The sequence below is a fragment of the Lepidochelys kempii genome, chromosome 7 (genome assembly GCF_965140265.1).
Source record: "Lepidochelys kempii isolate rLepKem1 chromosome 7, rLepKem1.hap2, whole genome shotgun sequence".
Lineage (NCBI taxonomy): Eukaryota > Metazoa > Chordata > Testudines > Cheloniidae > Lepidochelys > Lepidochelys kempii.
Window position 1 is genome coordinate 55562063 of NC_133262.1, and position 17073 is coordinate 55579135.

The 17073-nt window shown below is 49.4% G+C and overlaps 1 protein-coding gene across 7 annotated transcripts in view; it reads right to left on the reverse strand.

Annotated features, from left to right (window-relative positions):
- The window catches only part of SEC31B (SEC31 homolog B, COPII coat complex component), a 39962-nt gene extending 26588 nt beyond the window's left edge, over window positions 1–13374 (reverse strand). For 2 of the 7 annotated variants that reach the window (XR_012159925.1, XM_073352907.1), the window contains exons 1-6: window positions 13251–13374; window positions 7427–7515; window positions 5458–5581; window positions 4231–4426; window positions 2930–3025; window positions 1607–1747 (exon numbers count right to left, since the gene is read on the reverse strand). Coding sequence is in view for 6 of the 7 variants with exons in the window: in XM_073352907.1 (XP_073209008.1) it covers window positions 1607–1747; window positions 2930–3025; window positions 4231–4426; window positions 5458–5581; window positions 7427–7505 (636 nt within the window). In the remaining variant the exon portion in view is untranslated. Of the gene's footprint in view, window positions 1–1606; window positions 1748–2929; window positions 3026–4230; window positions 4427–5457; window positions 5582–7426; window positions 7516–8657; window positions 9253–9297; window positions 9453–10928; window positions 12747–13250 lie in introns of those variants that run through there. The other 5 variants (XM_073352908.1, XM_073352909.1, XM_073352911.1 and 2 more) reach the window with 5 other exon arrangements.
- Between the last annotated feature and the right edge of the window lie 3699 nt (window positions 13375–17073).

Genomic DNA, 17073 nt, shown 5'->3' on the forward strand with positions numbered 1-17073 from the left:
TGAAATTGACAGGAAAGCTGAGCACCTGGGTCCCCAACCAGACTGCTGCCAGGTCTCTGCTCCAAGCTGGGCTGCCACCCAGGCTCCCAGCTTGAGCTGCTGCCTGGGCTCCCTGCTGGGAGCCCTGCTGTCCCCTGGGGTCCTGACTCCATGCTTCTGGCGGGGAGCCCAGCTGACCCCCCCAGCTCCCTCCTGGCTGGGAGCCTGGCTGTCTCCTCTCTGGATCCCCCTCTGAGAGCATGACAACCAACTGGACTCTGGGCATGAATCTCCCCGCTGGAGGCGAGAAGCCCAGAGAACAGCTGGCCCCCAACACTGCCCCCTCTTCAGTTGGTGGGAGCGCTCCTGGTGAGGACACACATCACTGACAGAAGGAGGGTAGTGTGGACATTAGCCACCACAATAATTACTGCATGTAACCTGCAATGGCTGTAAATTGACTTAACATAGGTCGATTTAAGATTGTAGTGTAGACATGCCCTCGGTGGCCCAGAGACATAACACTTAATACTTAACTCTCCAGAGCACTAGAGACCAGCTAAATTTCGTAACACCCCCACGTGGAAGGTAAACATTGGTGCACCAGTTACACAGATGGGGAAACTAAGCAGACATATGTAGGGGCTGGCTCAGGGCCACACAGGAAATCAGTAGCAGAGCCAGGATTAAAACTCACAAGTACCCTGACCAGTCCACTAGACCACACTCCTCTTAGGAATGAGCTAAAACTCCAGGGCAAGCGCACCCTAGGCAAAGGGTCTCATTTCTCACTTGGTTAGTGTGCAGGGACTTTTTCTTTTCTTTCACCAGCCATGGAGCTTCTAACACAATCTTTGCTTAAGGAACAGTTTTCCTCATCTGCCTTGTAGATGGAGATCCCAGACTTGCCTCTGTAGCACACATCTCACCCCGGCAAGGTCATATGTTCACCTGACTGCTGGCCCAGACACACAAGAATCTGGCTCTCCCCTCCTCAGAGAAACATTTGTAACAGCAATGGGACATACAGAAACATCAGACATTTGGCTGCAGCTCCTCTGATCTCTGACAGATTGGTGACTTTATTCCTTTCCTTCGCTGCTTTAACGTGAACCTAGTGGTGGTGGAAGGTGCAGGTTCCCAGCCCAGTAGAGTGCTGCCCTGTGTTCACCCCATGTACAGCACAGCAGCAGCGTCAATTCCCCACACACCTCCCACATGCCTGTGTGCCTCAAAACTGATCTGGAGGGAGCACGCTAAGGAGCGGGCAGGTAGTTTGTTCCCATGGCCCATCTGATCCTTTGCCTCTCTCCTCAGCATGCTAAGAGGGACAAACAACAGGACCCTCTGGGCCACCGCAGTGGCACAGAATCCCTAAGGTGTAAGAATGCCCCGGCCAGGCTCTCTTGCACATCGTTGATAAACATTGCACATCAGATGCCCCGTGCAAAGGTGCATCCCATGGGAGGGGTAGGTACTGCAGAGTCATCCCTGCCATTTGCACAGAAGGCCTCTTGCTCCGGGGCTATTCCCCCAGGGTCCCATGCAGCCTGTTTGCACTGGTGGGCTGCAGGGCAACTGAGAGGCCAGCCCTGGGAGGCCAGCCCACAGTCCTTCCCCCACTCACTCTGCTGCTGTGGTCGCTGATTTTGATGATGGGCTCGTTCTTCCTGAGGTCCCACACGACGGCCTTCCCACTGGGGTGAGCAGAGGACAGGATGTGCTGCACCTGACGATTCCAGGACACCGCGCTGATGTCTTCTTGAGGCTGACGAGGTAAGAGAGGCCACAGATTCATTATACCCGTGTGGGAGAATGGGGTTCCCATCACTGGCTTGACTCAGAGTGCACTAAGGGCTCAGACGCATTCCCAGAGGATCTATAGATTCTGTGCCACAATCACTGATTGAGTGAGTTGCTGATCAGGTAGGAAAGATCAGCAGCACTGACAGCAACCGGCTAGGGTCGGGGAAGCCTTTAGGTGGAGAACACTAAGGAAAACGCCATTCTGAATGGGAACGTTCCCTAGGAAAGGCCATGAAGTTTAGGAAGCATGTACTGGATTCCACGCCACAGTCTGTATCGGCCACGTGTGTCATACACGATTAATGCCAACGTGAAGCAATGCAATCAGACAGGGCTGAAGGGCTCAGCAGCCTGGGATATACGGAGATTAGGCTGCAGACTAGAGACCTCAGTGAGAGAACGCACATGAGAAGAGGACCTGTTGCAGCATCTCAGGAGCGCACAGAATCAAGGGCTAACTCCCCTCACCCTATCATAATGCACAAGGCAGGAAAGGAGGGTGTTCTGTCCCAGGAGAGGCTCAGCAGTCTTTTCACTGAGTGAATGACAACAGCTAATTGTGTTGCTCACAAGGGGGAGCTTGCTCGCTTATAAATCACTATTGGAAAGGGCTGCTTCCCCTTTAAAGCCAAGGGACACCATCCAGGAGTGACAGATGAGCCCCGCCCCACCTATTGCTTGTTGGCTGCGCTGTGGTATTACGTTAATCGAAGCCTCTGGTGTCTCTCAAGATCGCTAGCAGAACCCTTATTTCCCCAGAAAGGCCCGATAAGCATATTACGGAGAGCCCGACCTGCCCAGCTAGAGGATGTAACACACTGATTGGTTATCTCATTCAAATCCACCTAGTGCAAAGTCTCCATAGAGAATTTATCCCCGCCCAGCAGCACACCCACCAACACCGCACAACCTCCCCCTTGCCACATGGACCACCTCTGCCATCTCCCAGAAAAGAGGCCTGCTCTTAGGTTCTGATCTATTTCCCCAGTGACTGATTGGGTCTGTTCCATGCCCCACCTATCAGATGGATCCCTGGCTGTTACTGGAGTGGGATCACTCCCCGCTCCCTCCAGTCTCAGGTAGCTGTCCAGGGACGCAGCACTTCTAGTGAACAAGGACCCTGACCACAGAGAAGCCCCTTTACCTGAGATTTAGCCCCTGGCGTCATTGGCACACTGAAATTATTCAAGTCCCAGATGTAAATTTCAGAATCGTTGGCCCCAGAGGCCAGGAGGTTACACTGCAGGGAAAGCAAAAGCACTGTTATCTCTCCACTCACGAGATCCATGGGGGCAGAGAACGGATATCCTTAGACTAACCACAATAAAAAAAAAAAACAAAACGAGAGGAGGTGTGAGCTAAGTGGAATCATACATCACTGGTTTTCGGCCCAGCCCAGAAAGCATCCCTGCTGGGGCAGTGGGCCCCCCCAGAAAACGTGCCCACAGTACAAAGGGGAAGGAGACGGAACCCCAAGTGGACCTTAGGGACTGGGGTGAGGGAGGAGAAGATTATTTTATATCTCTGGCACCTGCTACCCCAAAGGATCCCAAAATACTGAGCAGATTGGGCAGAGTGACCACAAACAGGGATCTCTGAAACGCAGCCATTGATAAGGTGGGAAAAGGCAGCTATTTAACAGTGCACCGTGACAACAGGATGGAGTTAGAAATGACGCCTGTACTCCACTGGGTCTGCAGGGGGAGTGTTGGGGAGCAGAGAAGAATTATCCAGGTTATGACTAGTCACGGTCCCGGACTCCTTTCCAGTCCTCCCCTCTTTGGCTGTGGATCACATCTACTTTTTTTGCCTAGTAAACTGCATGTTCAGAACACGTGTACAGCCTGACTCCCCCCAGCACACCCTGCCAAGGGGCAGAATGCCAAAGCTTCCCGGTCCAACTAAACACAGTCCAATGGCCGAGAGCCAAAGGCATTCCAAGCTCCAGGAAGGTGCAGGGCATCCACAAGGGCTGAGGCAAGCCCTGAACTGGCATCTAGGTCTCTGTGACCATCAGACACCTCAGTATTCAGACTATGATATATTTGTCTTACAATAGGGCCTAGATTCTCCAAACATGATCAAAGCCTCACTGTGCTAGGCACTGTACAAACACATACTAAGAGTATCCCTGCCACAGAGAACTAACTGTCTAACTAGACAAGACAAAGGGAGTATTAGCATCTCAGTTTTACAGATGGGCAACAGAGGCACAGAGAGATGAAGTGATCTGTACAAGGTCACACAGGGAGTCTGGAGCACTGAATCTAGATCTCCTGAGTCCCAGTTGAGTGCCTTTACAAGCAGCCCCTTCTTTGCTCCGGTCTACAGGCTGTCCACTCAAGACATAATCCCTCTGAACAAGGGAGCTAGTCAGTGTGGAAGCCAGGATGGCTGCGCCAGGTCATGATAGAAGGCAGCTGTAGCATTTCACGGGCTGCACACCTGGAAAGGATTAAAGTCAAGAGCTCGAACGGGGCCAGTGTGCTTCTCCCTCCGTCCGATCACAGGCTCTGTCCCTGATGTCAGAATCTGGGTTGCGCTGAATAGCGTTAGCACTCCATTATCCCCTCCACCAGCAATCACCCCAGAGGAATCAGAAGGCCCGTTTCCAAAGCTGCCCCAGATCAGCTTGTGAAACCTAAGGAGAAAAGAGAAACCTGGCCAGAGTAAAGTCAGGGCAGAGCAACAGCATCTGACATGAGTCAGTTCATGCTAACTCACGCACAGGCACTTTTGCTAAGAATCCCAGCACCAGGGGGTGATGCTCCCAGCTCACACCCATCAGACATCCCAAGTGGTATCCCATCACCCTCCATCTCAAAGGGCAGCTCCCTTTCTCAGAGGGCAATGGGTCCTCATCACCCAAGAGCTGTGCCTCCCCCCCAACACCTTCCAAGGCGGAGAATTGCAAAGGTCAGCCCAGTACAAGCACAGCTACATTAGGGACTTTGCACTGATGTAGCTACACCAATCTAAACACCCAGTTTAAATACACTGCCCCAACTGGCTGTGGGAATCAGTGGGTGAAATTCTCTGACCTGTGTTATACAGGAGGTCAGATTAGATGGTCATAATTGCTCCTTGTGGCCTTGAATTCTGTGAAAATATCCTGGGTGGAAACCAGGATATGTGGAACCACCGCAAGCCCTGCTTTATATCAGCGTTAGCATCTACACTGGGCGTCTGCACCGCTGTAGCTCTGTGGTGTAAATATCCCTGAACCCCAGGACTGCCGCCTATTAATAAATTATCTGGTGAATAGGTTTACCATCAGCCCCTTCCTGCCCAGTTTCACTACTTCATCTCATGACCTTTTAATTTCATATCCTCATCAAAATACTACATGGGATGTGGGCCAATAGTCACCACTCACCCACCCACCCCTAGCCACCCTATGGCACCTTCAGATTTCCCCACTGATCAATGTGGATGTACCATGGTCCTACATCTGAACAGATGAGTTGCCAAACTCTTCCCACCTTGCCAAGCTGTGCAATGAGCATGCATTGGAGGATTGGTGCTGGGCAGGATTCTTTCCAGGCCCCAACATGTGATCAGCTTCACCCTGAAGATCTGAACAACCCCCCCCAACCCCCCCCGCCTCGCCCTGCACTGGTCATTAGTCAGATCCAGCCACTGTACCAACACGTTAGCAGGAAGCGCCATTACCTGTTGGAAACAGGAAGGATTCCTCTGCACTTCATGTCCAGGGAAGGGTCCCTGAAGTCAATCTCAAAGATTTCCAGGGTGGCATTTGTACTGAAGGAGGCATCCAGCTGCTGAGCAGATGTTCCTACACAAAAGTACGCAGAGAGGGGACACAGGTGAGAACTCTCAATGGGCCCCGGGTACAGAAAGAACAAGGCTTTTGCAAGGCAAAATAAGCCAATTCTTTAAAGACGGTCAGCATTACCATGGTGTTGTGGGAGCATTCTGCCTGCACATACAGCTTAGAGAACCACACGTTAAGACAAAGGCTTTAAAAAGAGATCAGATCTTTCTCAAGAAATTCTGATCCTGAGAATTCTAATGAAATGTGCCTTTCCCTTTGAACAACACAAATAAAGTCCCTGTGTCCGCTCCCTACAATACTTCCAGCCTCACCCACAAAGGCCCTGTCTTCTGTACTAATGCAGCTATTTCAGGGACCCTGGTTACAATTAGGGTTCCAATTTGTACTGTAGACTGGGCCTTAATTGTGTTCATAAAGTCTTGGTCAGACCTTCGAGATCTAATTCACACCAGAGGTTCCTTAACTGGGGCTTCTCAAATACTTGCTGATGGTCCATGGAGAGTTGGCTGCTAATGTGGTGCTGGTTCTCTTCCCTGTTTCCGGCTGCTACATTCAAATAAAAGCAGCTAAAGATATATTGAGTAATTTCCTAATGTAACTTTCCCATGCAAGCAAGTGCTGTAGCTGCCACTGGAATGTTATTTGATTGCCAATGGGAAAGGAGGTGCACAGGAGACATACCCTATAGAAAAGTGATCCAAACTATGAAATTGTGCCACTCCTGATCTAGAGGGACTACAGCCAGTGCTCCTGGGCTGACCATGGATGTAGCCTGGTTACAAAACACAATTAAGGATCAGTCTAGATTGCAAATTGGAGCCATACTTATAATCAACTGAACTTTAGCCAGTTGCCCGGACCTGCTTGTGTCTGTCGTGTAGAGAGGCCCTGATAACCAGAACCGAAGAAAGTTTGTGAGAGTGAATAGGCAAGAAGGCAGACAAGATGGGAGCCCAGACTGTCCTAGACAGGAGACACAGCTCGCTTGTTGTCACAATGTAGCGATGTCAGGTCATCAGCTCCTCATTTACACCAGCCTGTACTGCTGCTAATCCAAGGAATTTGCAAACTCTGCAAATCAGATATTAAAAGGACATTGCTAAGTGTTTCAGTGAAACCTAAAGTTTGGGGGCTGAACAATGCAAATAGAAATGGCATGGAATTCCATTGACAACAACTTCATATTGAGTGTTCACTTTGCAGTGTTGGGCAAAAGCAATAGCGTCTGAAGACCAGGAAATGAAACTGACCATACTGAAAGAGAACATTAGTCTGTGGTCCAGCGTCTCAACTGAGTGAAGTGAGAAGAAATACATGGTGAAAAGCAAGCGCCTGATTTGTAAGGTCCTATCACGTTGAATAATTGGAGGTGTTTATGCAGTCAAATAAAGTGCAAAGTCATTTTAAAATATGTGGCACTAGATTTTTAAAAAGTGATCAGTTGTCCAAATTTATACATAAGAACAGCCATACTGGGTCTGACCAATGGTCCATCTAGCCCAGTATCCTGTCTTCTGACAGTAGCCAATGCCAGGTGCCTTTACGCTTTACATGGGCTCATTAAGACGTTACATCAGAAAGGTCTGAGAATTTACACTCTGAAAAGCAGTCTCCTTCAAGGTCTCAAGCTGGGCATCCAAAAGTCACTAGTCACCTTTTAAAAAATAGATCCTGATATTTATCTTGCCAATATCACTTTAATCAGCTCAAAAAAGAATTCAAGTGGTTCTTGATGGAATATAAGATAGTCCTGTCTCTCTGCACTGCATATAATGGATGGTTACACCACCTGTGTGGCTCCCACTTTCATTCTCACATGAAACCTACGGCTAGGGGAAGCTGTACCTGTCGCTAGGTAGATGGGGTGGTTGCTTGCTGGACTCCACACCTGAACAGCTGTTCGCTCAATTTCCTTTAGCTTCATTTTCTGGATTCTAGAAGAGATGTATACTGGGGTTAGCACAGTCTTGCAACGTCAGCATGGAAATTCACCAACCCAGCCACACAATCTACTTGCCTACCTGTAAAATGATAAAATAAATCCTGGTGGGTGAATAGCATTTAGCAGGGCTGAGCTGGGGTGTTTGGGAATTCATTAAAAAATCCAAATTAACCCAGGTTCCAGTATGTGACTCTACTTTGTGGCTTGAGCTCTTCCCATACTCTCATTACAGAGGACCCTCAGTTACAGGAAAGGGATCTAAATTACATACTTAAGTCTTCAGTCTGGGTTTGGTTTCATTTAGCTACAGAAGGGCATTCAAGCTAAGCTACTCACAGGGTTGTAAGCTCACTGAACATACTGATGTCAATACATACACAGAGTTAAAATGAGCAGGGAAAACTCAAAAGAGATGCGGTAACATAGAACAAGGCAAACTGCTACATTATCTGATTTAGCTAATGCATGTTATTCTCACTTCCATATCATTCAAAGGCCCAAAAGGAAATTCACTTGGAATTCTGCTTCAGTTTGTGAACAGTGAAATAAGTGGTCTCGTGCTCAAAATCATGAAGTGCTGAATTCCCATTCTGACAATGACTCCGTCAGCGACCCCAGGCAATTCACTCAGCATTTCAGTACAGGAGTTGCCCCTGCTTGCAAAATGGGAAAAAAGCTTCCCTAATTCTTGGGAAATGGGATTAGATATTACTGCAATACACATAGCACAGTAATATTCCAAACTCACCCATAGTCCACTGGCTATTGGAACACAGTTAGGACTGAGCTTTAGGATCAGGACTGAGTTAGGACTGAGCTCTAGAATCTGATCTGTGTTACAAGTTTCTATAGAATAGACACTGTAACACTCATTAGCATAGGCCAGACATAGGAAGTATCTGCATTCCATGCTTTGCCCTATCCATGCTAGAATTGGAATGATTATTCCTAGCAGAGTTCTCTGTCATGGATGCATTCTCTGATTTCAGGGGCCCATCCCCAAAGGCCAGTCAACGTGTATTAGACATCAGATTTGAAACCACTTCCAGCCTTAGTTCGGCCTATGTGTAACCAGGGCCACTGATTAGCTGAAGTGTGTGCAGAAGGGGAGTCTGGTAGGTATTCCCAGTGTACCTGGAGCTAGCAAGCGGTACGGTCTTCTTGTCCCTCTCCTCCACCAAAGGCCTTCCCCTTTCATTACAGGGCAGGCTGCTTGATCAGAATTTCTTTAATGCTGTGACTGTTAATCTGTTGTGGAATCTACTGAAGCTCATGCTACCTGCTGCCATTCTCATGCTAAGCTCACCCTAATTTATCAGAGGCCCAGGGGGGATCTGATCAGGGGCTATACAGCACAGATCACATGACCATTTCCCTAGGCATCCTAGGGCTCTGGGGTGGAAAGAGTCTCCCCCCAGCAGCAGCAGACAAAGCGGCTCATGGAAGACAGAGAGCTATATGTTTGTTCTCATGCCCTGAAGTGCATGCTCTGCCCCCTTTCCTTTTAGGCTCTATCAGACTCTCTGTCAGGCACCTCTCTCCGGCATGGCTCCAGAAAAACCCTCATGGTCAGCTCCGCATACTAGTCATGGGGAGTGAAACTGAGATCAGTTTAGCCTACTTTTGGCACATGAGGGAGAGGGAAGCAGCAGGCACTTCCTAGAGGCAGGTAGAGCTGCCAAGCCGCCCCCCCCCCAGTATGCTGAGCACTCACGGACCACACGGACGTTAGAGATTGGGACAGCAGCTGGGGGCTTCTTTGAAGCCGCCTTACCTGGCTCTCTGCTGGCTCCTGCTTCCTCAGTGCAATCAACACAGGAGCAGATTGTACACCTGGGGCTCCCTGTCTCCCGCCTAGTAAAGGAGCCCCTCTACCAAGCAACACCACCCCAAAGCAGCCAGGAGGTCTCTTCCCTCCAAACTAGATCACTGGAAGACGGGGAAGGGAATAGCAATCATTAGGAGAGAGAAGAAAGGGACCACGGGCCACCACCAGGGAAGCAGCTGGGGTGAGTGGCATCTGAATAACATTTTCAAGGTCTTCCTTGCCCTGTGTTGATTGCTGTTGCCTGGCATTTAACAGGCAAAAACAAAGAAAGCCCTGCTAGGAGGGGCTTACAATCTAAATTAGAGCAATGAAGCACAAATACACTATAAAAGAATCTACAGTCTTGAGCCTGGCCAGGGAGGACATCACATGTACCCACGAGTATGTCAAGGGAAGGTCTTGCAGCCAGTCCCCTAGAGACCACACCCAATACCTAGGACAGTCGGTAGTCCCAACCAGCTACCCCAGCAGGACACAGCACATCAAACAGTGCATTGTTTAGCCTGACTCTATATTGGCAATGCAGCTGCAAAGATCATTAACCTATGTCATTCCTGAATCCTCCAGTGGCTCCCCCTTCTGCAGGGCAGCAAACATAAGCTGCTGACATTCGCTTTCAAGGCCCTTCACCGTCAATCCCTACTCTACCTATCAGCTCTCATTAGCTACTGAGTTGTCAGTGCTCACCTTCGATCAGTCCCTGATGCCAGTACCCACTGCCCATTTGTTACATTTTCAAACACCTTCATTCTTTCTCCCCCAGTGCCCACATGCTTGGGAGGTTCGCTGCATAAACATCCACAAAACCAATGTGTAATCCACCTTCAAATCCCTCCTCTGAACGCTCCTTTGCCATGATGCCTACAAAACACTTGACCCAAGATGCTGGTCAATGTTCTCACTGTTTACCTGTACTCCCCCATCTGTCTGAATGCACCTGTTAGCTCTTGTGTTATACTTAGATATCAACTCCTTGGGGAAAGGACGGGTCTGTATAGAGAGCGAAATGAAGTCCACACCTGGACTTCTAGCTGCTACAGTAACATAAGTAATAATAATGGAGAGTGCGTCACTTGGACTAGCCAGATATTAACAATACTAAGAGAGAGACCCTGGACCATGCTGTTGAAGAGGCTGCCACTCCAGAACATGGGCATCCCTGGTTCTCAAGCCAGTGGAGTAGTTATGCTACCAAATTTTATGTCAGCAGAACAAAGGAAGGCCGAAATAAACTGGATTAGAGTGATCCAGCCAAGAGGTTACAATCTCACAGGCCTTCCAGGCACCTTCCATTTACTTTGGCTGAGAAATCAATTCAGGTCAAATGAATTGGCACTGGGGGCCTTTTGGGGACAACAGTGTCTCACTCCGCAATAGGAGGGGTTTTCGGGACACCAATCTGCTGTTTCAGGCTTGAAGGCAAAACCGCAGCTCTGAGCCCTACACTGATAGACAAGATCAAGGATAGTCAGTAACCAAGAGCCTTCAGAATTCCATGATGTTTCTGCACACTTTATCTCTCTGTGTCCAGGACAGGATTAATGACCCTCAAAGTAAGGAAACAGTCTTCTAGCTACCTCTTCTGGTTGCTGTAGGAAGAGCCAGACAGCTGTGAAATTATTAAATCAGCTGGATTCACAGGGAGAGTGCACCATCTGGCGTTCTATTTAGTTCTAGAAGTAACATCTCAGGTCATTGAGAAAGTTCAGGCTTCTTTCAAGATCTCTTTCATTAGTCATATCAATTCCTACACTATCTGCAGGAGGGGAGCAGTTGACAAATCCCAGATAGCAACAAGTCTCAGCTGCTATTGACACTCAGCACTCCCAGAAGCCTCTCTTAGCCACAATCTGTTGCAAAGTGTCCTGAGGGAAGTACTCTAGGAATGGGGGAACCTAGGCCTAGCAGGTCAGACAAGCCCCGTCCACCAGGGACATGAGGGAAGAGAAGGTACTGTATTGAGATACCCAGCTGTCAAAATTAAAACAATCTGTCTCATCTTCTTGATGGATCATACAGACACTGCTAAAGGAGGCAGCAATATGTCATCTACACAGGAAACACAGGTGCCCAGCTACTGTAGTGATGGAGGCATTATAAATAGCTACAACTGATACTGTAGTAACAGCAGCCAGAACCCAACTACTGGCCTGATAACAGCATTCCCAATCCCCCTTTAATAAGATCAACTCCCTCTTTTACAATCCCAACACTGTCAACCTGAAATCCCTTCCTACAGACCTCCCTACTCAACCCAAATCTCAAAACTTCCTCCTAGAATTAACAATACCTAGCTCTTACATTGTACTTTTTGTCTTTAGATCTCAAAGTGCTTTACTACAGAGGTCAGTACCCTAGCTCAATGTTACAGAAGGGAAAATAAGGCACAGAAAGGGAAGCCAATGACAGAACTGGGAATTAAGCCCAGGTCTCCTGAGTGCTAGTTCAGTGCCACACACACTAGGTTACCCTTAGGGCTTCTGTTTTTCTGGGCTTATTAATTTCATTTTTCAGAATTTATTTTTAGCAATTTTTGACTTCCAGGTAGATGTCCAAAAATCAGGGTTTTCTGGGGCTCTCTTTGTACATACACATAGTACTGTTTCAAACTGCACTGCACAGTGCACTAGGGAACCTTTAGTGTGCACCAGTAGGGTCTACACGGGCCTATTAATGTGCTGTTATTGCACTTCAGAAATCACACCTTTGCAGTCCACATTACAGCTCTGTGTACACAAGTGCTTAGCTACAAAACAGGAAGCATCGCCTGTATAAACAAACTGCACTGGGAAAGGGGTGAAGTCAGCATGAACTGAGTAATCATTTCCAGTGCCGATTGGATAAACACAGATTTTTTTTTTTAAATCGAGGGTGTGTTTTATTGGCATTTATCAATTAAAACCTAAAATCAGAAGCCCTCACTATACTACATGCTCCTCTGTTTGGATTCCCTGATCTCTCTCTCCCCTAATTCTCACTGTCCTAGATTGAGCCTATTTTAATAAATAAAAATAAACATCAGGCAGTAGGAACCCAAAGGGGAGACACTGGAATGGCTCTAACGCCAGTTGCAAAGCCACTGCAGCGTGCAAGGAGGGGTTTTTTTTTGGAAGGCAGGACTCAGCATAACACAGGGCAACCTACAAAAGGACTTCCTACCTTCCTTCAAGAATACAGGGCTAATACTCAGCCCTACATTGCACTGCGGTACACACAATGGACAGCTTAGTGATTACTGGACTGGGACACAGGAGAACTGGGATCACAATCCCAGCTCTGCCACTCGCTTCCCACCTACCCTTACACAACCTCACCAAGTTAAAAACACACTCCTATTCCTCCACCCTTTACCGGTGTCGCCTGACGACTCTAAGCTCCTGGGAGCAGGGACTGTCTCTCACTATGTGTCCGTACAGCGCCGAGCGCGGCTGGGCCCCTGGGTGCTGCTGTACTACAGAGGACTACTGACACTCCCAAGCCAGAGGGGCTCAGAGGGCTGCGGATGTGGCCACTAGCAGAGAGCTGTGCGACGACCCACGCGTGAAACCAGCCCGCAGGTCGGGGCCCAGACCCCAGAGCGCCCACGCCACCGATCTCCAGCCCGTCCGTGGGGCGGCCGCACTCAGACCCCCGGGCGGCCTTGTGGCTGCCTGGCGCGGCGCGGCGCGGCCCCTCCGGGCGGGGCCCCAGTCCTCAGAACCGGCCGGGGCGCGCGGAGGCTCGGGACTGGGCGCTCGGGGAGGGGGCTCCCTGTCAGTGGCCGCGCCAGAGCCGGGCCCGCGCCTGCGCGGGGGGATCGGCCGGCGGGGGCGTGCTGGGGCCGGGCCTGGGTGGGAAGGGCCCGCGCCCGGGTCAGAGCTGGGGGGGGGGGGGACAGGGGCCGGCGGAGCGGCCCTTACCGGCTCCGGTACCTTCCCTATCGCGACTCCTGACCCAGGGCGGCTGGGACTCCCTGCTCTATGGTGGCCGCCAGCAACCCAAAGAGCTCCGCCCGCGAAGCGTCTCCTGCCGATCAGCGTATAATATGACTCCTCCCCTCAGACACACACACTAACCCCGCCCCCAACTGGGGCATCAAACGCCTCCCCCCATCTCTGCCCCCACATGCGCTGCGGCATCAGCCCCCCCGGGTATCAACCCCCAGGGCCTAGGCTTTCCAACTCATTGCCCAAAGGGGGAACATCCCTGCCTCGCCCCTTCCCCGAGGCCCCGCCCCCGCTCGCTCCCTTCCCCCTCCCTCAGTCTCTCCCACCCTCACTCACTTTCACCAGGCTGGAGTTTGGGGAGCGTGAGGGCTCCAGCTGGGGGTGCAGGCTCTGGGGTGGGGCCAAGGATGAGGGGTTTGGGATGCAGGAGGGGGCTCCAGGCTGGGGTGAGGGTGTTGGGGGAGTTTGGGATGCAGGAGGGGGCTCCAGGCTGGGGTGAGGGTGTTGGGGGAGTTTGGGTGCGGGAGGGGGCTCCAGGCTGGGGTGAGGGTGTTGGGGGAGTTTGGGATGCAGGAGGGGGCTCCAGGCTGGGGTGAGGGTGTTGGGGGAGTTTGGGTGCGGGAGGGGGCTCCAGGCTGGGGTGAGGGTGTTGGGGGAGTTTGGGTGCGGGAGGGGGCTCCAGGCTGGGTAGAGGGTTGGAGTGTTGAGGCGGGCTCCGAGAGGGAGTTTGGGTGAGGCAGGTTCCACCCCCACAGCTCCAATTACTTGTGGTTCCCAGCCAATGGGAGCTGCAGAGCCGGCCCTCAGGGAGGGGTCAGTGCACTGAGCCTCCCTGAATGTGCATGCGCCTAGGGGCCACAAGGACCTGGCAGCTGCTTCCCAGAGCTGCGCTGAGCTAGGGTAGGCAGGCAGGGAGCCTGCCTTGGCCCCAGGCCCCCACTGTGTCGTCACCCGGACTTTTAACAGCCTGGTTAGCGGTGCTGACCGGAGCCACCAGGGTCCCTTTCTGACCGAGCATCCGGACAAAAACTGGATGCCTGGCAACCCTACCAAGGGCCTCCCTCTACTGGGGCATCAACTCCCGCACTGCCTCCCTCTACTGAGGCATCAACCCTCCACTGGGGCATCAACCCCCCTAGGTATCTACCCAACAGGACTCTGCTCCACTGGGGCATCACCCCCCCCCGCACTGCCTCCCTCCACTGAGGCATGAACCCCCCACTACTTGCCCCCCAGGTATCAACCCCTCCACCCCACTGGGGCACTCCCCCTTTCCCTTTGTTGTAGTATCTCACACTCTGGCTTTAACCACATCTCCACTATCCCCCTCCCACACTGGGACATTTAGTCACTACACTCTACCCCACCCCATATTAACCCCCTGCTCCCTTCTTGTATTCCACACAACACTGGAGCATTCAATTACTGTGCCAGGTAAGAGAAGGGGGAACAACCAGGGCTTTAGCCCAGTATTGGCTATGCCTGTATCTTTCAGCTGTTCCTTGGACCCCAAACTATCCCTCTATGTGCTTCCTCAAAGACCTCCACTGTATGTGACACTTCCAGTGAGATACTAACATGAGGATGTGTCCCTGATCATCTTGGCTAATAGCCAATGTAATGTAACATGAGGATGTGTCCCTGATCATCTTGGCTAATAGTCATTGACTGACCTATCCTCTATGAACGTATCTACTTCTTTTTTGAACCTAGATATATTTTTGGCCTTCATAACATCCCCTGGCAACAAGTTCCACAGGTTGATTGTATGTTAGATGAAGAAGTACTTCCTTATATTTGTTTTAAACCTGCTGCCTATTCATTTAATTGGGTAAGTCCTGGTTCTTGTGTTATGCAAAGGGGCAAAAACACTTCCTTATTCACTTTCTCCCCACCAGTCATCATTTCAGACCTCTATCATATCCCTCTGTCATCTTTTCTAAGATGAACAGTCCCAGTCTTTTTAATCTCTCTTCATATGGAAGCTCTTCCATACCCCTAATCATTGTTGTCCTTCTCTGTATGTTTTCTAATTCCAATATATCTTTCTTGCGATGAGGCGACCAGAACTGTATGCCGTATTGAAGGTGTAAGTATACCATGAATTTATATAATAGAGCTATATTTTCTGTCTTATCTATCCCTTTCCTAATGGATCCTAACTTTGTTAGCTTTTTTGACTACCACTGCACCTTGAATAGATGTTTTCAGAAACCTACTCACAATGACTCCAAGATCTCTTTCTTGAGTGGTAAGAGCTAATTTAGACTCCATTATTTTGTGTGTATAGTTGGGATTGTGTTTTTCAGTGTGCATTACTTTGCATTTATCAACATTCAATTTCATCTGCCATTTTGTTGCCTAAGCACCCAGTTTAGGGAGATCTCCATCTTTGCAGTCTGCTTTGGACTTAACTATTTTGGTTAATTTTGTATTGTCTACAAACTTGGCCACCTCATTGTTTCACCCCTTTTCCAGATCATCTATGAATACATTGATCAGCACAGGTCCCAGTACAGATCCTTGGGAGGACTCCTCTATTTACCTCTCCCCACTGTGAAAACTGACCATTTATTCCCTATTTTTTAACCAGGTACTGATCCAGGAAAGGACCTTCCCTCTTATCCCATGACTGCTTAGTTTGCTTGAGAGCCTTTGGTGTGGGACCTTGTCAAAAGCTTTCTGGAAGTCCAAGTATACTATATAAACTAGATCACCCTTGTCTACATGCTTGTTGACATCCTTAAAGAATTCTAATAGTTTGGTGAGGCATGATTTCCCTTTACAAATGCTATGTTGACTCTTCCCCCACATATTGTGTTCATCTATGTGTTTGATAATTCTGTTCTTTACTATAGTTTCAAACACCTGCTGAACACTTACTGCAGCTTTGAGGTCTAAGAACTTTAGAAAATGCTTTTGTTTACTTCTAGGCAAAAGGCAACACACTGAAATTATTTAAGGAAAGTAACATACTGCTACTTTCAGAGTAGCAGCCATGTTAGTCTGTATTCACAAAAAGGAGTACTTGTGGCACCTTAGAGACTAACAAATTTATCTGAGCATAAGCTTTCATGAGCTACAGCTCACTTCATCGGATGAAGTATGCTACTACATACACTCCTTAAACTCTCTAAAACATTGGGGAATAACTGTTGAGTTCAGAAGACCAACCATGCCCTCAACAGCCAAGGTCAATAAGACACAGCAATAGGTTACTCCTACACTAACGTGGCAGACTGTGGTAAGCAGCACTACTGCTCAAAAATGGGTATAAGAGTAGAGGGAGATTTTGTCCTGTGTGAGGGATGGAAGGTTTATCTAAAGTGAGATGTATCACTTCAAAGGCTAGGTTCTTCTGTGGTCCTAATCCACCAGTACATAAGGCAACTCTTAAACTTTGATTGCAGCTACTGCCTGAGGAGGGGTGAGAAAGAAGAGCCAACCCAATGAGGAAGTAGAATTATTCATAGTATAGATGGCATCATGGAAGACTTGAATAACCCAAAGGAGTTGTGTCCATCTTTGAACATAATAGAATTCTGTTTTACTTTCTTCTCCTTCCAACAGCTGCAAGGACAACCTTGGTAGCTGGCACTGGAATCAGACTTATCTAAAGAATTCCAGTGTCCATCTTACACACAGATTCAAAAGGATCAACACCCCTGGCCTTCTTCTTGAAGCACCATCCTATACACAAGGGAATTCGACCCACGCTCAGAGACAATGGTGGAGTCACTGTAACGTCACTGCCCACTTTATAGCCTCTTCAAAGAAAAGAAATCCACCACAAGAG